This window comes from Thamnophis sirtalis, unplaced genomic scaffold, assembly GCF_051295495.1.
Source record: "Thamnophis sirtalis isolate CommonGarterSnake01/CBP01778 unplaced genomic scaffold, rThaSir2_p1.2 scaffold_1, whole genome shotgun sequence".
Classification (NCBI taxonomy): Eukaryota; Metazoa; Chordata; class Lepidosauria; order Squamata; family Natricidae; genus Thamnophis; species Thamnophis sirtalis.
This window is the reverse complement of record NW_028261381.1, coordinates 85,803,053-85,824,271: the sequence shown is the minus strand read 5'-3', so window position 1 is coordinate 85,824,271 and position 21,219 is coordinate 85,803,053. Positions and strand designations below refer to the sequence as shown.

Sequence of the window (21,219 nt, the reverse complement as noted above, 5' to 3'; positions counted from 1 at the left end):
ATTTTGTGTCTTGGCCTGAGATTTACAGAGAATGTGTCTGAGTCTTGAAAAGTATAATCATGCAACTACATCCTTTCAAAGTACAATTTCAGGTATAGGCAATCCACAGCTGATTAATTTTATTTTCTTCCTAGCAGCACCCTAAAATTTAGGTACATTTTAGAGACAGAAAAAGAACTGTAAGCTGAGCTCATCAACTGAGATTGGTAGTCAAATGTTATAATTTGGAAATTCATTTCAAAGCTATTGATCTGTTAAACTAGGAATCACATTAGGCCATCATTAGTTTTCTCTACATATGGTTAGCTGGATGTTAGAACTGAACTCTTAAAATCCTTCAGGGAAACATGTGAAAAATACTGCAAATAAATAAAATAAAGTATTTTTACAATATTATCTTTAAATAGTCCAAATAATTTCATGGGATTTAAAAATGCTGCCATAAAGTAATTTTAGAGATTACAGTCTATCTACTTTTAATGTAATTTGGAGCTCAGCTTTAAGAGTAACTGCAATTTAGTTTCTCTCCATGGACAAAAAGATGTCAGGGAAAAAAATTAATGCAGATGACTATGAATCACTGACATTAGGCCATTCCCCTCTTTGTGATCACATACTGTAGCAATATTCCAGAAAATAGATAATTAAAAAAAGAAAAGAAACTCCTACATTACAGGTCTTCTATTCAAAGGTTATAATTAGGACATTTTGTCATCACATGAACAATGGGGATAAATTCTCACCAGCCTTCTCCCTTCCAAAGGCTAGAGATACATAGCCAGAGAAGGCACTTAGGCTACAGCAAGGTCATCTGCATCAAAAAGGCCTTTGTCTATAGAACTGTATGGGTATTTTCTTCCATATGATCCAATTACCCAGACAGATGGTAGACTCTTCACTGCATTCAATGCATTCAAGGAGAGTTTAGATAGCCATCTGTCCAGGATGCTCTAATGTGGATTCCTACACTAGATTGGAAGCAATAGCTTAAAAACCCCATTCCAACTCTGTCATTTGACAAGCTCAAATTGTGATTGCACAAATTTTGAATTCATCTGGAATCCAGGATCCATCCAAAGGATTTCTTCTAGATGTCACTGGCAAGACGGGTCATCATTGGCACTCACGTGAAGGAAATAAATGCTCTATTTGCAATGCCGTAACAGGGCTTTGATCAATTGGATATTCTTTGTCAGCCAGAGATAATTTCCTTTATGAAAATCTTGACTACTTCCAACTGATTGATATATTTTTTTGCAAATTGCTAAAAACCTGGTTGTTCCTATAGACCTTGGATAAGGATGGTGATTGAGCTTCTTTGGATTTTGATATATTTTGATTATTTAATGATATGGGATTGGTCTTCTGATCAGTTTCATTCTTTTTATTCAATATGTTTTCTTTTTTACAATAATTTTTAAATTGTAAAATTTTAATTGTAAACTTGTAGAGTCAGGTATAAATTATTTTTTTAAAAAACCCAAAACCTTCCTTTACTTTTTCTTTAAGTAGTATTTCAATTCTGTCACCAGTTTGCTGAGTCCTTCCATAAAAATCTGCTTAAACATATTTCTATTCCTGGAGAAAAATGCTTAATATATCAATAAAGTTCTTTAATAGATCTTATAGGAGCCTTTATACAAATTTGAGTGGCTACTTGCTAATCATGGGGTCAACTTCCTTGTTTTCAGATTTTGCTCCTAGACAACTTCTTGCTATTTCTATTTGAAATGTTTCACACAAAGAATTGGCCTAGTCTACTTAAAAGCCTTACACTGAGCAGATTACAGTCTCAAAGAAAGCAAGCATTTTACTGGTTATTCATGAAATTTTGCTAATTTTGAAACATTCTCTTTCTTTTTCTCTTTAATATCATGTGAACTATTCCAATCCATCAATGTATCTTATTTTTTAAATATGATTCTTCGCCTTGAGGTTTCTCAATGCTACCATCAGTTGATCCATTTGTTTGAAGCCCAAATATTTATGTAGGTCTTAAACAAATTCTAGCTAATGCACTGTGTCAAAAGGAAGAACTTAAGTTATGTGTGGTTCTGCAGAAAGCTTTTATAAGTGCTAATTCTTTTGAGATGTGAACAATAAGCTGGGAACAAGCCGGGAGTTTAAGAAAACACAGATCCATCATGCCAACTCAGCAAAGTATTTGTTCTGATATTATTAGATTAATAGTTCCAGACTGTTTTACAGGTCTATAGACGTTTAATCCTGCAAGTGTCCTGGGTGCCTAAGAAATTTATATGGAAGTGGTGAGTGGTACAAACAGCACTATTTTTCAAAGCCAACCTGAGATATTGTAAGCACCATTCTGCATCTGCTGCATTCACTCATTCATTGACACACATTTTCTATCCTGCAATATTGTCTTACCTGTTTCCTGGTCCGTGTCTTCCCCGTCCTAAGTTTGATGTATCTGGCTATCAGTTCATTCCTACCTGAAATGAATATGAATTTACAATGAAGGCTAAAAGTAACAATTCGTCGTGAATAATATACACATTGAAAGATAACTTAAAATAGATGCAATGAAAAGATGATTCAGGGATATTTTTGAAGAGAAAAAGGTACCAGCAAACTTTTATTTTTTTGCATAATGGGTTTTCCCCATTTTTAAATCTCTTTTGCTATTTGTAGATGGGAGAATTCAATAAGCGAATATATAGGTATCATTGGATTCCGATCCCCCCCCCCCCCGGTTTTGTCCAAAAATTGTATTTCAGCTAAAACAGTTCTGGCATACAACAAATTATTTTAATTTTAAACTATACAGATAGCTGTTGTTTAATGACCATTCACTCAACAACCATTTACACTTACAATAGGACTGAATGAGTGATAGTTCTGACTGGTCCTCAGAGTTCTGACTGGTACACTGCCTCCGTGGTCATGTGATTGTAATCCAAGCCCTTGGTGCCCAGTTCATGATTACAGTATTGAGCGAGTAGTAGTCACACAAATTTTTACATTACATTCCAATTTCCCACAAGCAAAGTTAACAGGGAATTCACAAACACATGAGGTCCTCACTTAACAACTCGTGTGGTCTTTGTTTAACCATGGCAACTGGGCTTACCAGAACTGCCGTTACTAAGAGACATGATCACCTGACATGACACAACACCTAGCAATAGCAACTCTGTTCCCAATTGACATTGGAAACTGAGGACTACCTGTATTAAAAAGAGAGAACAATGGCAGACAAAAAGCTGAAAAAAATGCAGAAGAAAGCTGTTACAAAGGGGAGCAAAATTCTACCATTAAACAATGTGATTATTAAAATATAAGCATATATAACACTTTATTTATTTCCATGCCTTTGAGTCAGTGTCAACTCCTGGCAATTGTCTGGACATTTTTTTTTACAAGATTTTTGCCTCCTTTCTAGGCCTGAGAAAGTGACTGGCCTAAGGTCACCCAGATGGCTTTGGGTCCAATGTGGGATTAGAGCCCAGGGCCTCCTGCGTTCAAGCCTTATACTTTAACCACTACAGCAAACTGGCTCTCTACATTTAAATTTAGCTTGCAATTAATATTAAATCACATTTTTGGCTTGCCTGTGACCACCTGTTCTAGGATGTCCCTAGGCACTAAAGAAGTTACATATTCTACTAACTGCAAAGGGCTAGATATTATATCAATAAAATAATTCTGAAAACACTTGACTCCAATCAAGATTAGCAGGAAATGTAACTGCAAGACTTACGTTTTACTGCAAATTCAATTATCCACAGTAAATAAAGTTAACAGGGAAGCAAATAGCAACTCCCAGGCCACAACATTGGTTTAACTTCACTTCTTTATCTTTCCATCAGAAGGGTGTTTTATTATATACAGGAAGTCCTTGACTTACAGCCATTCATTTAGCAACCATTACAACAATAAAAAACAAACAATCAGTATTCACACTTAAAACTGTCACACAACTGTCAGGATCATGTATCAAAATTCAGACCCTTGGAAACTGGCATGTGTCCCAAGGTCATGTGACCACCATTTGTTGCCTTCCCAGCAAAATTAATGGCAGAAAATGAGATTCACTTAATGACCTCAGTGATTCACTTAACAACCCTGGCAGAAAAAAGCAATCAAATTGGAAGCAACTCACTTAACAACTGCCTTGATTAGCAACTGAGAGTCTGGTCCTGATCATGATCATAAATTGAGCACTACCTGTAGAGGCAATTATCTCTATAAAGAAGTCCGTCTTCCCAGCTGTGCCCAATCCAATGTTTCTTAAATTTCTTCCTCTCAAGGGCCCTGCCCTCTTGTAAAAATTATGAAAGACAAGAATTTCTATTTTCATATGTTCCAGCATTATAAAAGACTCCAATTCAGTTTTGGGGGCATATATTTTTGGCGTCTTATTCATAATTAGTGTTTTTCTTTTCACAGTTGCTTTCTATTCGTACAGTTGATATTCTTAAATCTTATTTTCAATTAAATCAAGCGACTGTTATTGCCCTTCCAAGTGAGCTTTTATCCCTTGCAATTTTAATTTTTAAATAGAATGCATTTTCATCAGAATTCTTTTGAAATGTTTTGGGAGCATGACAGGGCAGCACAATTTTATCTTCCAATCCTAACTCCAGCTGTTGTTGTTTTGCTGATTTTTCAGTGCATGTTCCAGTAGTGTTTGGACCCATGGTGTTTAAGAGATGCTTCTCAGTAGCATCATTTGAAAAGTTATTTTAAGATAAGCGCTAAGATTAGAGTACAGCATTCAAAAATTTCAGCATCTCAGTCAAAGAGGGCCGAGCTGTGTAGCATCCCAGAAGAATGGGGGGAACCTCACCTTCTATGTGCATGTATTGAGTTGCCATGATGAGAGAGGAAGACATTTTAAATCCAAATTAGCAAAAAAAAAGGAAGAAAGAAATCACTGTAGGCAGGTCAACAACAGTTCATATAGTTTCCTCTGCTAGCTGAGAGACTTGCCATTTAAAATCCATGAACAAAATTTATTTTACGCCTTCACAAAAATAGTACAGCATAGGCAGGTGTTAAGTCATCCCTACAGTGAGTTTTGAAAGTCGTCCCCTTTCTGAGCCTTACGGAAAAGCAGGGACTAAAAGCCTGCGAGATTGGGCAGTCCTTCTTCAGCACAGGCTGTGTTTTGTTCAGACAAGCTTACGGCAGAAGGTCATGTGACACGGGCCAAATAAACAGCATCTGGGGATTTTCAATTACAGACCTTCACCCAGCATGCCTGCACTGTAATCTCTACCAGATGAGGCTCAGGCCTCACTATTTTCAATAATTCACACACTGTGTACACATAACATGACAATAAGGGCATTCATGCAATCGCCTGATTCGCACATCAAAGCTCCCAAATGGCCAGCTGTAAGCATGCTTACTGTTGAATAATTCATTCTTTTCACAGGCTTGAAAAAACGCTCAGCAGGACTTGGCAAGCTTGCCTTCTTTCCTGTGCGGTATGCTAAACTCACATTTTGAAAGAGGTACAACCCCACTCTTTTTTTATTATTTTAAAAAAAAGAGGAAGAAGAAGGGGAAAAAAGGAACTGGATATTCAAAACTTTCAAACGCATTTGCAAATGGTTGTCTGTATATATTGTGAGCTACAGTTTCAATTAACAACAATAGTAATAAGAGAAAGAAAGCAGATACAAAGCAACATTGTTTTCTGAGGCAGGTGTTTAATTTATATTTTCTTTTTTAAAAAAGAAACTTTTTCCTGAAGGATTTTTCTCCTGTATAAATGAACGTGCACCAAAAAAATAAATAAAAAGAAAACAGATCTTGCATTTCCTGGAGCCAAACAATTTTCACGCTTGAGAAAATTAATTTTGATAGATCCATTTATTTTGTTCTATAGCTCTACCTTTAAATAAAAGCCTTCATTATCCAGGAAGGCAATCACCAAACCATTCCCTTGAAGCCAACCTTCAAAAACGACTAGATTGATCATTTCATTTGCCTTCTTTGTGCTTTATTAGAAGACTTTTACAGGCTTTAAAAAAATATTGTGCAGCTATAATTTTAATTGCCAGAACAGCATCCTTAAAACAGCCTTTATCATTAATGTTTACTGAATTATGGTAACTGTTTCCCTGAGCTACCAAAGCAGGCAATCCTTTGCTTCATTATATCAAGTTTTCTTATCTGTCAATCAACCCTAAAACCAGCAGGATCAGCTAGTCTTGACCTCCCCTCATAGCAAACACATGCTGCTTACCAGCTGTGGGCTGTGTATTTTTACACCCTTTTCCCTATCCTTCGAGTGGTTTCCTCTTAATCACAATAATCCCAAAAGTGCTAAAACATATCAATCGTCTTCTAAACCCAGCCTACAAAAGGCAAATGGGCTTGTCCAGCCACAGCTGATGCTTCATTCAACTGCAAATCGGATTTAGCAGCTACAAGAGATTTAGCATACCTGGAGAAATATTGAGGGTCACTCTTGCACAGTTAAATTAGCTATATATCCTTCTGCCATACTGTTTGGTGTTTGGGGGGATGTTGCATTTTAATTTTTATTTGCATTCCTTAGTTGAACTCGAAGGAAGCAGGTTTTTTTTACCACTATTGGCCTGGTAATCAAATATATGTTTAATAAATTACAGTCAGGTTTTTCATTGTGATAGCACTCATAAAAAGGCATGAAATGCCAGCATGTTTTTTTCCTGTCAATAAATTTGTTTATATTATATCAGAATGTCTTCCTTTACTGTGCACTTAAGTCATGAAAATTTACTAGTTACTATATGAAAGGTTATTTAATAGGATACCATGTGAGCTGATGCTAATGATATGTATCTCACTGCCCATGTTGAAAACCATAATCGTATTTGGAATAAAAGCCATATTAATCAAACAGTTTCTGAAACTAGGAGTGCCAGCCATCCCTTGGCTTTCTCACTTGTTGTGCTCTACCTCTCAAGACAAAATTGCTTGAAAAATATAAATAAAGAAATTTATCACAGAACAGATTTAGAACTCATTGATTCCCAAATTCATGGTGTTTGGCCAACAATGTCAGTCATCATGATTTTATCATTTGAGAAACTTTGTTCTCACTGCAAGGCAACCTAGGGCTCGATATATTTAATCCTAATCCTAATCATTGGCGGTATCCACTCTTTTGGGATGTGGGTGCGTTGAATTAAACTTCTGCAAACCTGTATTTCAATTTAATCTCTCCACTCTAGGAATAAGATATAGAATTGTGGTTTAGGGACATCTCAGCTTCTATATTCACTGATTTAGATTTTCAACACTTGGAATAGTATTTGTTTTTAAATTTAAATTAATCAAATGCATCCAACATATACATACCTACATATACCTATCTATTTAGTGATTTCTCGCAAGAAAAATACATTTATATGCTAAACAATGCTAACAATCTGCAAACAGCAAATTGGCACCCATCTGTGCCTAGAAAACATTCTCTAGGTGTGTTTCTGTGTATATGTGGCTTATATTTCATTTTAGAAAGATCACAGCTACCATTTTTACTACTATGATAACTACTAAAATACAAATCATTTAATGAGCTCTATTTTACTTTTGATAATTTTTTTAAAATACAGAACATTAACTTATTTTAAGCAAGTTCTCTCCTTTCAAGAATTAGGAGAAAAAAACTCCACTTTGGACAGAAAAGCCTTAAAAATGGATACAATAGACTTGAGTCTTGTCTGTCATGCATGATGGATGAGTTAAGGGGATTAAAATAAGTATTTGCATCAGAATAGCTAAAAATTAGCAAAACACGTTTTCATAGTAGGTGGGTTCAGTTTTAATTATTCAGCAAGGAAAAAACAGAGGCCTTTCTTTATGAGGAATTATGATTATCAAATCGTTTTCAGTTATAAAAGTTTTCTTATCTAAATCAGTCTTTCCTACTCTGTTCCTTTCCAGATGTCCTGCATTCCAATTCCCATAGTGACACTGGCCAAGAAAAGTTGCATGGGAGTTCAACACATCTGGAAAGCAAGATATTTGGGAAGTTTGTTCAATTATTTTGTTATCTCTCGTAATTAGGTATTAAAAGGAATAAGTGATTATCATACAAATGATAATCTAGAAAATGAACAAATTTATTTCAATTGCACCATGGCATAAAGAAAATGCTATGAACATAGTATTTTGAAACGGTGTCATTAGACGGGTGTTTGCTCCTGAAAAAAGTGAAATATGTACCGGATGAACATACACAAGTTCATCTGTCACACTGTTTAGAACTCAATATCTTCTTGGAGAATAAATTCAATAATTGTAAACCAGATTCAGTAAAACATAAACAGATGAACATATATTCTTATAGATTACTGTAACTCTGTGGTTAAGAATTACAATTAGCACATCATTGCACACAATGATAAGCCTACAGATATTATGCTAAACCAATCACACCGTTTTTACATGAAAACATCTATACCAGCTATTTTTTTCTTCAATTGTGTCCAATTTTGAGACTGCCTGTACTAGTCCCTGCATTGCCACTTTTGTAGGGCTGAGGTAGAGTTACTGGCCCAAGGTCAATGAGTTCCTTTTGTGCCTGATGTGGACTAGAACTCACATTTTCTCAGTTATTAGCTTGACGTGGAAGTGGAAGGTATGTTATCAGTGAAGAGTATTTATGTTCCCAAATTCTAACTTTGTTTTCTATAAACAAAGAGTATCTTCTTCTGCCAGAAATATTGCTTAGGCAAATATATATGAAATATATGTTTAGAACAGGGGTGTCAAATCCGATCGCATTGCAGGCCGTGACATAGCTGGATTGTTTTTGCCCTTGCGGGGCTGGGGTGGATGTGGCCCACACAGGCCATATTTGGCCCACAGGCTGTGTGTTTTACACCCCTGGTTTAGAATGAAGACATTTAGGTGTTTTTGCTCTATACAAAGGATTTGGAGAAATGTGAGTGACAATACAATTTTTTTTTAAAATAGACCATAAAAAATTCAGAAACATTACTGTGGATAACGATAACTTTGATCTCTGAAACTGAAAAGAGATATTTTTGATTCTCACTTGGAAACCTGACACTAATAGGTCTTGACATGAGGGTTCAATACTCATGATGGCTACAGAGTCAAGAAGGGTGAAGTAAAGAGATTTTTTTCACTTGTACATACACAACTGAAACAGCAACTAAAAAATACACATTGCTTTAGTTTTCAGAGAGATAGCTGAATTATGAACAGTGCACCCATGCCATGAAGAGTTTTAAAGGTGATTACCAACACCTTGAATTACACCCAAAAGCAAAATGGCAGCCAATACAGCTTGCAGAGCACTGGTACTACATGGGACACACTTGGGACCCCAAAAAGCACCTGTGTCTCAGTGGTGGATTTCAGGCGGTACACCATGGTACAGGCGTACCGGAACCTGCCTGGAGCACTGGGTACCATTTTGGTACGGTGCTCCGGAGGGCCCACCAGCCCTCGCTCCTTACCTGTCTTTTAAGTCTTCGGCGTTTCTGCGCATGCACATGGCACATACAGTGCCTGTGCGACGTTCCTCTGAGCAGCTGGAGTGTTGTGGAGGCTCGCGGAGCCGTCACTGGACAGAACATGTGGACGACACCGGGTCCATTCCAACCACACCAGTTGGAACAGGATCTGGAATCCGCCATTTCTATGTCTGTTGCACTCTACACTAGCTGTAGTCTCCAAATGCTCTTCAAGGGAAACCTCACATTGAACGTGTTACAACAGTCCATCCATGAGATGACTAAGGATAGAATGACTGAGTGTAAGGACTCCTGATCCAGGTCAGGCTACAATTGGCACACAACCTGAAGTTGTGATGACAGTGCAAAAGTTTAGCCATGACTGCACCTGCTCTTCTATTTACAGCTACATTTGCAAACTTTATAGTTTTCTTTGAGACTTTCTGCCCAAATGTACAGAAACCATAGACAAGCAGCCTGAGAATGCATATTTGGTTTCTTTCCATTGAGTTCACATGATCCATGCTCAATTTTCAAACAGTAAGTCTATAAAAATTATGTTGATGTATATGGATGAAATCTAAAACACACAAGAGAACACAGAAAAAGGTAGAAAAAAGAGAATGCCCAGTTTTGCTTCTGCTTAGTCCCTTTGACTCTTTATGACCAAATGGAAAATAGTTCCTTAGACTGTCTGTCAGGCCACTTCTTTATGTTTTTTTGTAAACTCGTGCTTGTGAAATCAGTATCTTGGCTCTTCTGCTCGCCTGTTTTTCTATTGCTGTTCTCACATTAATATTAACAAGCAATGTGACATCACATCTATGGCCAGGGCATTCTTGGTAACTCTCTCTCCAGATTGCCAGATTAATGATGAATGTATAAAATAACAGTGGTTTATATCTCAACATAATGTGATATCATAGTATTAGCTTGGTGTGCAAATCCATATTTTTGTATTTAGGGGGCAGGGAGGCAATTTATGAAAGTAGAATAAGCAATGAATGGAAATTTATGAGCAACCAGGGGTGGGGAGGAGTGCAATAACTCTAGTGCTCTCTCAAGAACTTTCTTGAAGGCATTGAATGAGCAGTCAAGAGTAATGTTACTCTATATATGGTGTATCTCTCTTCCACTTGCATTCTCTTCAACATAGCTCTCAAAGCCTTGGCTTTAGCTTCAAATCTTGACAAGAACTGATATTTTAAGATGACCAAAAAATTATATTTCAATGATTTAGAAAAACTCTGTGATGATGATGAGACCAAAGTTTGTAAAAGGATCAAGAATAGACAATGGAATGCCGATAGCAATCACGTTTGCTAAAGCTACTGTAGGAGCTAACTTGGAATTAAATGCAAACTTTCAGGCAGACATTTACACATACATTTGTTGTTCCAGTTGTATAGTTCTTTTCATCTTTACTTTTATTAAAAGTTTTGTTGTTGTTTCTATAATGTTCCAAGACACAATTCTCAAAGGTGTTCACTTCACAGAACTGAATAATTGTTGCAACATGCAAGCTTGCTCACATGTTTTAAATTTAACAAGTTTATCAACAGAAACAATGCAGTCAAAATTGAAATAATATTTTGCTCATTTTATCTTTTCAAAAAAAGGAAATAGATGGCCTTCTCTGTAACCTCAAAAGTGAAAGAGTTTCTATCTAAATCAGTCTAAGTAGAAAAGTGTATGGACAACATGGAAAACCCTAAATTCTTGTCATCCTTTTCATGAATACTAATATATATTCAAGATGGAAGTTACCATGAAAATGTTTTTAACCAAGTGATATTGGAAGCTGCCTTAAACAGAGCTAGCATATAGTTCCATTTTGCAAAGTATTTACTGCACCAATGGAAGTGACTACTGTATCAACAGTGCAGATTGGAGTTGTTCATCATCATCATCATCATCATCATCATCATCATCATCATCATCATCATCATCATCATCATCATCGCCACTGTCTATTCACTACAAGATGAAGGGCTCTTTCCCATGTTTACAACCAATATGGTCCTGAGCTTTCTTTTGCCAATTGGGCCCAAAATTTTTGCCGATGTAGTTGATTCATCTTGATTTACCATATTTTTCAGAGTATAAGATGCATCTCCCCCCCCCCCCCAAAAAGAGGGTGGAAATGTTAGTGCATCTTATAAACTGAATACAGCCATTTTTGGCCTCTGGAAACTCCGCCCTGCGCATCCCATTTCTCTTGAGGGATGATCCACATGCAGTTCCCGCTGGCCTGGAGGAAGGAAAGAGGACCAATTTGCTCTCCATAAAGGGTTTTCTCAGGAGCCAAAGCCTTTGAATCAAGCTTGATTGTACCCCATTCCAGGTTTTTAACTTTCCAATCTAGGATCCTGAGAAAAGCCTTTGTGGAGAGCAGATCGGTCCTCTTTCCTCCCCCCCCCCCAAATCTGCCTGGATCTGCCATGCAGCAAAGAGATACGGTAGCTGGGGACAATAGCAGCAATAGCAATAAGCACTGCATGAGAGAAATGGGCGGATTGGGGGGGTGGAGAAAGGGAAGAGGACTGATCTGCTCTCCACAAAAGCTTTTCTCAAGATGCTAGATCTCCACTTTCTCTCTGGAAAAAGCTATTGGCATCATCAGGATCTTGGCCAGTGGAAGAAGCACGGGATGGAAAGGAAACTTCGGAATATGGGAGCGCCGGGTCAGGAATCTCCCTGGAGTCTGGCACTTGCTTTTGACCTGAGACTAAGGAAGCAGGGTTGTGAAGAAGGCTATGAACAAGCCCAGTCATTCAAGGAGGCAGCCTTACTGGGTCGTTTCTTTGGGCTTCCCTTTCTCTGCTCAGGTGCCACTGTGAGGAACCATTAATCCAAATGAAAGGGATCCCCACCCCTCCTCGCCAAATGGGCCGTTCCTGGGCGTCTTTACCTCCTCACTGAAGAGAAGAAGAGAGTCGACTGCCATCCTTGGATGAAGTGGCTCCATGTCACCACTGGTCAGAGGGAAGGGGGGAATAAAGTGGGGAGAGAGGTGTTTAGCCCTGCCCTGCCATGGGAGGGGTAGAGAAAAGTAGATTTGAGATTGATAAAAGCCTTACCCTTTAGGAAGATCAAGCCCATCGGAGTTTTGGAAAGCCCACAGCACAGTGTAGCAGCTTCCTTCGCATGTGCTCCTGCCTTCCCCCCCGGGCTTTGCAATCACAGCACAATCTCCACACACACACCCGGCAAGTGGAAATCATCCTGCATCAACAATTTAAGACCCCTGCTTTAACAATCTGCTTTTTCTCAAGGCTGAGCCTTCCAGGTCCAGGTGGTCGAGGACATTTGCCATGTCATAGGCAGGAGTTCTCTAGGTGAGGTGGGAGTTCCTTTTTAGCTGCAACTTGCGACGGGCCTGTTTTTCACCTCCCAAATTTCCCATGTGTCATGTTTTTGCCCTCCCCAGCCCCCAGAAGCACTTTGCAGCCATCCCAAACTCTCTGCATGCCCTGTTTTGTTTTGTTTTTTTGCAAAAAATAGGGCATTCAGAGGGTTTGGGAGGCCTGCAGAGTGCTCCTTGGGGCCAAGGAGGGCAAAAACCTATTTAAAAAATTTATCTCTTCAAAATCTTGGTGCATCTTATAGACCGAAAAATATGGTAGATCTCTTTTGTGGATGCTTTTTAATAAAGTGGGATCCATTCTATTCTTTGGAGTAATTATTTTTTTCAAATTCTGGGATTCTAACTTGCACACCATGTGCTCTGTTGCTGAACTAGCTTGCCTTCTCAGACACAAGAATTGTCTTCAGCTAGTCACTGTATTGCTTTGGGCTCTGCAATCAAGCTCAACTTGAGTCCTATAGCCATTGACATAGCTCATGTTTTAAGGAAGCACTGTCCTTATTGCTTCTCCAACAAAATGCTGTTTTTGACAGTCCTTTTCTATACATATGTAATGGAGAACTAACCATTCTAAATATTATTTTGTATTGTGTAAGTTTTAATTTGAGGTTCATTGATCCTGTTGCTACAGTAGACTCTCCCATTGTCTAGGCAATATAGGAAGATCTGATTCTTTATACTAATTCATATTATATTTATAAAACATTTCTTCCGCTCATGTTTATAAAACATGATAGTTATATAAAGGTATTAGAAACATATATGTTCTTGAATAACAATTGCCTTAGATAGCAATATATAGAATTGTAATTATTTACTATTAGAATGATACATATTACTTTTCTTTTAATTTTATTAAAAACAGCTATGTTTTTTTCCTTTTCTTTGATAATATATGTAATTTTATCATTAGCTTTTTGCTTTGCTTTTTTCACTTTTTTGTTATTTTAAAAACAATACAAATAAATTTTAAAAGACAACAAAGGTCTCTTGTTGAGAACAAAAAAGAACAAAATTGTTGTTCTTATTGCATGAGCCTTAGTGCATAAAGCCAATAATTTCATTTTCCAGAGAAAAATAAAGTTGGAAATAGCTGCTTGTTAATTTGCTCTAATGTTAAGCCACACAGGTTAAAATGAAAATGTTGTATTAAAAGCTTCCTTTTTCCAACCTTGTTAGAGAATTTTTACAAAGTTTCAGAGTTCAAAATTCTTAAAGCATCATAGCTTTATTATCTTTTAATGGCTTCATCCAAAGAAAGTGTGAAGTACTTGTTGAGAACACATTGCCCTACTTTGCATGTAATATTAGCAAATTCATGTCTACTTATCTAAAATGTTGAGAACTAACATCCTAGTTTTTAATGGGAAACAGAAAAATTATCCAGAATCAAATGAAACAAATATCTCCAGAGCATAAATAATACTTTCACAAGTTGGAATTAGAGGCTGAAATACATGCTACATCTACCTACAATTTTAACCAGAATACAAGTAGCCACACCAATTACATAAAATAAAAAACCAATAATTTGAATCTGAACATAATGGACATAATATACTGATTTTGGCTTATTGTTCATTGTTTTTCTCTCAGTTGTTTTTGAGGAACAGAGGAATTTAAAGCAACAACAGTTTGTAATCATGCTAGAAATCACACAAAAAGTAGTGCTAAGGGAAGGGAGATGGTATGGACATACTTAAAATAGGCACATCTGACAAGAACTTTATCCCCAAATCGGGCAGTATCACTATTTTTCAGCAATCCTTCTCCTAAATAACTATTGTCAGACTTAAGGAAATCATGTAATGCTATTGTGACACATCTTTTGTCTTATTAGGGAACAATAGGAAGAGACAGTCAGGGAGGACTGCTTTCAGGTGCCAAGCCCTCTTCCTTCATAACATTGTATTCTGCCCTACATCTTTTATTGAAAACAAGCTATTCTGGAAAATACAAAGAGAAGATTTTAAATTACACCTTTGTCAAGCTAGATTGCTTTGAACCAATATAAAACCATTTGTACCACTCTTCAGCCCAAAGGACCCGGAAGCAGATTTTAGTTAGTATAATTAAAGGACTGCAAACCTTGTTTGGCTCAGGGATGACCTATTCTAGTGAAATTATTTTATAATAAAGAATTAAATCGACAATTAAAATGGGAACATGAATGGATGTTTGTTTGTTTTTGGTGCCTTCAAGTCAATGTTGATTCCTGATGACTGCCTGGATTAATTGTTTCAGATTACATGGCAAGATTTTTGGAAGTGATTTCTCATTGCCTTCTTGGAGCTGGGGGCAAGTGACTGGCAATCTAGTTGGCCTCATGCCTAAATGTGGGAATTTCTAACGTGGTGCTTTGACCACTAAACCAAAACTGGATCTCTTGAATTGAATATAGAAACAATTAAGAAACAACTTATTATGAACATCTGTCTTCCATCAATAAAAATGAAATAGCAATAATTAATTTTCAGCTAAAGGCAAAGAATTCCTTAAAAGTACTCTTTGATAGTGGAGAAAGGTAGCACCCATCCTTCTCCTAGAAGAATAAAATATTCTAGGAAATATTAAAGAGGCAGAATATATACCTCCCTGGGTGAAAAAAGGGAAAACATGCTCTTGGAAAGCAGCCCCCACCTTTGTTAATAGTCCCAGAAAGACTAGTGCCAACCTATCTACAAGATAAAAGCCTGGGCTAGCTTATCCACAAAAGACCTTCACCCTCAGGACATAATAGGATGAGCCTTCTACCCATCTCACCACATGGCACCTGGGAAGACACTGTAAGGTTTAACCAAGCCTGGGACTCAAGACAGCCTACAGAGTTACCCCTGCATGGCCCCATGGGAGTTTGACAACCAATCAGAATACATGCCGTTGCCACGGGAACAGGAAGCAAGTTCAAAGTCCAAGAGAGGGTATAAATCTCTCTCTCTCTTGCTTTCACCCATGTGCTCAACTGCCCAGGACCTGAAACCATGTGATCCTGTCCACCATTAAACCATCTTTCCAAATAGCTTCCATATTTCCAGTGTATTTCTACCCACTCGGAACTGAACCCAGATGGACATTTTTTCCAACAATAGCCAACACTGAACAAGTTATTTTTTTAATGTTGCATATGTTGAAAAAAAGGGAAGGTAAAAGATAGTGTAAGGGAGTAGAAATAGTCATGAGTAAATATTAGATATTATAAAAATATGTGTTTTAAAACAGCATTGCCCTTAATACATTTCCAACAACATGCTGTCCTACACAAACCTTTTCTATTCAAAAAAAGGGTGTCCAATAAATTCTAAATATTATTTTTGTTGTAGAAGTGAAGAGTTAGGATTTAACATTCATTGACATAAAAGCTTGGCAGGGAACCTATCAGAGCAACTGGGCGTGACCTTTCCTGCTGGCTTCCCCATTGATTTTGTTTATGGAAATCCAGCAGGGAAGATTGCAAACGGTGATCACATGATAAGCTTATACGTGATAAGCTGCAAATGTCATGCATGCATACCAATTGCCAAGCATCCAATTGAGGTCACATGATCATGGGAATGCTATAATGGCCAGAACTTTGGGGATTGGTCATAAGTTTCCTTTTTCACTGATGTCATAACTTTGATTGGTCACCGAATGGTTGGTAAGAAAAACTATCTATCCTTTGTGTCATTTTGTACAAACTTTCTTCTGAAAAAGCCAGTTCATGGACAAGCATCCTCCTAATTTTGTCTCTGTTTCTGTGCTTTTTTTTCATCCCCCTTTTTTATGTGGTATCAAGCCAGAGTCAGTTAATAGCAACCACACAAATAGTCCTCCAGAATAAACTGTCTCTAATCTGGCCCTTTGGGTTTTCCATAGAACCCAGACTGTTGTAGTTGAATTCATTTCCTTGTTGTGATATTCACTCTTTCCTTCCCTATTCCTTAGCATTGTGATCTTTTTCAGACAAGTAGGTCTTATTTAAGGTGTCCAAAATGAAACAATTTATGTTTAGTCATTTTTGCTTCACATGAAAATTCCAGATTGATTTGTTTTATGATCCATCTCAGGAGTCATCTTCAACACCAACATTCAAAAGCATCAGCATCCTTTCTACCCCGATTTTAATCTTTGAAGGAGTAGTTGGATCCTGACATCTGCTAATCTTTTCAAAAACCTTCATTGCTATTGTACCAAGTGTTAGTCTGTGGCATATTTCTTGACTGCTGGTTTCTTTCCTCTTGATAAGTTGATCTTAAAAAACAGCATTACCTACCAAAATACCTAGATGGCACATGATGTCCACAGCATTTTCATGAGGGAGGCTACTCATCATATGTATTACACTTTCTTTTGTCTGTACTTTTTAATAATGTATTTTGTGTATTTGACTGCTAGGAAATCTCACTCTTCTGGGACAATATCTTTTAACTCTGCAAAAATCGAGTCCTTTCTAAGAGCTCCTCTCCTTCTTTCTCAGCTTGATGTTCTAGCCTGGCAGCTTCATTCTTAATGACTTAATGAGGCATCCTAATTGCAGTGGGATGCTGCTATCTCACCTCAAAGGCCTTTGCCACCATTCATTATTCCTTCCTATTCCTCCAAATCAACTATCAAAGTCTTAAAGGAGTAAATATGCTCCTTGAGAGCAAAGACTCATTGCTCCAGACTGAGCAGTGTCGTATATATGGCACTCAGTCTAATATATTGAATACCACAACATCCCTGATGGCTCTTTGATTGCAGTTATTTGGCAGGATTTATTTGGATGAGAATCAAGTTCCTTAGAGTATCATTGAATTGAATTGAATTGATTATATTTCTATGCCGCCCTATTCCCAGAAGGGACTCAGGGCGGCTCACAAACCAATTCAGGGTGGGGAGGGAATACAAATAGGAAAAAAAGACATGGACAAAACAATAGTATCATAGAGAGATACTTTTCTGGCCTCCTTGTCCTGCTGCTGAAACTGCAAAGATGTTTAACTTTTGAAGTTGTCTTTCTTGCAGTTTATAAAGGGGCCTAAGAAAGGAAGCATGTGCAAGTATATTTCCATACACCATTACAATAAGCATCAGCAAATAATGCAATAATAGAGGCAGTTACACTATTTTCAATCTATTACTCAATTAATCCCTTTTAAGCCTGCAGTTTTTCACTCAATTCAATTGAAATACATAACCACAAACCCAATGTAGTAGAACATTAAAAATCTGATTTAGTCACAAGCACTTTTTATCAATCATCTTTGACAATCTGAAGAGAGTCCATTGAAATCTTGCCTGTGGTTTTACTATCAAGCTAAGCACTGAGAAATATCCAATTTCTTTATAAAGTATCTGCCTAAACTTACCTGTAGTCACCCAGCAAGTTTTACTTCCTTAACTTTGCATGTCAAACTTTGTTGTAGTTTTTAAGCTTAAATAAGAACTGATATTATCACGAATTACATCTTTGTAGTGATGGATACAGCTAAATTTCTAGAACTGACTTTCAGCCTTTGTCTTTACACATTACACCATCTTCACCAGATTACATTAAAGTGTCTTAATATTTATTTTACTTTTATTTATTTTATTTACCTGTATCCCATCTTTATTTTTTTACAAATAACTCACGGTAGCGAACATATCCAACACACCTTCCTCCTCCTATTTCCCCCATAACAAAATACCACTTGCAACTTAGGTTAACTCAGGAAAAAAATCTGAGTGTGGACATTTTTATGTATTCCATTATTTAAACCCTACTCATGCAGCTGTTTCCATTTGTAAATGTTTCATTTAAAATATAATCATTTTCAGGTTGGTACCCCATTTACTTCCTCTTACCACTATTCTGAGTGGCTAGAGTCTAATGTAGTCTACACCGTCTGGTCAATTATAGCATGGACGCTGGGGACCAATTAATGCCATCTATAAAAGCCTGAATCATTCTGTCAATTAACTAGAACTAACTATGTCATCAGATATATTACTAGTGAGCAAGTCTATTTGGTTGCAATATGTCTTGGAGGAGTGCAGTATCAAATGAATCACAATTGACTTGGACAACTGCTAGCATAATTTCAGAAGATGAAAAGACAAATGGGGTAGTTATTAGTGGTCCCCTGAGGAATTACGGCCAATTGTAATGTGCTAAGCCTGCACTAGCAGGTGCCCTCAGCACAAATCAGGAAGAGGGTTAAATCAATATTTTCAATTTCTTTGGATCAATTCAGTGTTTGAACAAGATGGAAACTTGTTAGCAATTGGCAGAATGTGTAAATGAAAAGTCAAACTTATTATTTGTTAAAAGGGAACGGGTGCACTGCATCATGCCCTTGGCACAAAGTAACGCTTTCATGATCTACTTGCTTGGGCATTCGCTGAGAATCAAGCGGTTCTTAAATTTTAATAGAGTGCAAAAGGTTAGTTGTATACACGTTGACAATTCAAGAGCTTTAAAAATGATTGAAGTGTCAATAGGAATGTTTTTGAGGTGTGACAACAGAACAGTTATTAATGATTAGTGCAAGAACCAGCAAGAAATACTTGTCTGCTTTAAAGAAAAAAAGAGTCCTACTACAAACACAGCATAATAACTTAAATACTTTTCTACAGGGAATGGAATTGAGAAAAGAGAAGTTTTCTGTCTTTACCAGTAAAACTTTGTAAGCAAGCCCATGTGTTCACATAATCCCGTTAAACACTTAAGGACTTTTACAACTGAAGTTCCCAAGGCTATGAAATCAGGTAATTAATTTGGCTTTAAATTAAAAGTTGACCCCAAGAAAACAAATGAGCATCACATTCTGATAAATGATAACCAACACAAATTTTGATAACCAACACAAATTCTGAACAGCTCTATTCAGAAATAATCTCATTAGCACAGTTTAATTTCTACAAAGTGGGAATACATCAATTTATCTATAATTTCATTAATATGTCATTTTATTTTGTATTTCATTTCAAAGATCTAACAAGATCTGATTGGGTATAGGAAAATAAAGTGTACTTATTTACTGCAAATTTAGAATATGATGCATAATAGAATGAGGTTCCCCCCCCCCTGCCACTTTTGGAGTCATTTATTTTTCCAGATAGGAAACACAAAATGACAAAAGTAGATATATGAAAGGAACTATGGCTTTCATCGTGGAAAGCAAATAAACAAATTTCAGCATTTTTGAGCACTAAAGTGATTCACAAGTAAAGACTTCAGGTGTACCCCAGTGTAACTCAAAGCTGCATTAAATTAGAGCCTGTCTTCTCAAATAATGAATTATTTTCAGTAGACAAATAGCAATATATTTCCCTTTTTTAAAGGGAAAACAATGGGTTGGATCTTGAAATGTACAGGATAGAACACTGCAAAGCTGCTTCTGACTGGATTGGACTTAAATGGCAATTCCTGCTGATTTACCTATCCTGTTGCAGTCCAACTGCCTTCAATACAAGCCTTACAATTTTTGGGAAACTTTGCGATAAGTATGATGGGCATTACTGATCATCATCCAAGTGAGAGCAACTAGTAGTCCCATGTCCATCTGTTAAAGGATGACTATTTACATTCATAGACAGTAATTCTAGGTCATTTGTCAAAAATGCTGTTTAAAAAAAGCCATGAAATTGAAGAAGGTATGACTGGTTCAATTGTAAAGAAACCTGAAAAGCCACCCATTTTTTAAAAATGCTTTTTAATAGGCATGCAAATAAGGTTTAATTCCAAGCTTAAAGCTTGCACAGTCATAGCAAAACATAGTGTTTCTTTAGTTAAACAAATATTCCCCTCAGTAATTTGGACCTGATAATTTTAACCTTTGCCAGAATCAGTAATTTGTCAGGTGCTGAGAAATGACTAAAATAATTTGTGTTTCAGCCAGTCAACAGGAAACACAATATGGATACTGCCTCAAGAGAGATTATTCATTGATGCTTCAGAATGGTGGTCATTTTCAGAATGTTTCTTCAGGACCATTCAAAGAAGATAGAGAGGGACATGGGAAGATGTTCTAAGTTAAGTTAGATCACTGGTCCATCCAGCTTACTATTGTTGTCATGAGAATGCGCATGTTTTTCTGGACAGCTGTTTTAAATTTGCATAGAGCAGTTTTGGATGTAGAACAGCTGATTCACAGTTGATTCAGCACCAAAAAATTGATCAATGGCAACTATATAACAGTGATCAACTTTAAATATGATATTCCAACAGGGAAGGAATGTAGCCAAAAGAGAGTCAGAGAACAAAATGGAGGGGAAAGGTAGGGAGAACAAAAAACCTTGTCTTTCTGTAACTTTCAGAATAGTTTCTGCCTTGCTGTTTGTTAAAGCCAGCCACATATTTCATCAATTATTTTGTCTTTGATTTAACTCCATTAACCTCTGAGAACTATATGGACATGTCCTGATAGTTTCATTTACTATGTGAAGGAAAGTATGTCGAAG

The 21,219-nt window shown here is 36.9% G+C and overlaps 1 protein-coding gene across 5 annotated transcripts in view; it reads right to left on the bottom strand.

Moving 5' to 3' along the window:
• TEAD1 (TEA domain transcription factor 1) overlaps positions 1-21,219 on the bottom strand; it is a 215,482-nt gene that overhangs the window by 67,060 nt on the left and 127,203 nt on the right. For all 5 annotated transcript variants that reach the window (XM_087718159.1, XM_087718170.1, XM_087718187.1 and 2 more), the window contains one exon: positions 2,389-2,453. In XM_087718159.1, the coding sequence (XP_087574285.1) occupies positions 2,389-2,453 (65 nt within the window). The remainder of the gene's footprint in view (positions 1-2,388; positions 2,454-21,219) is intronic.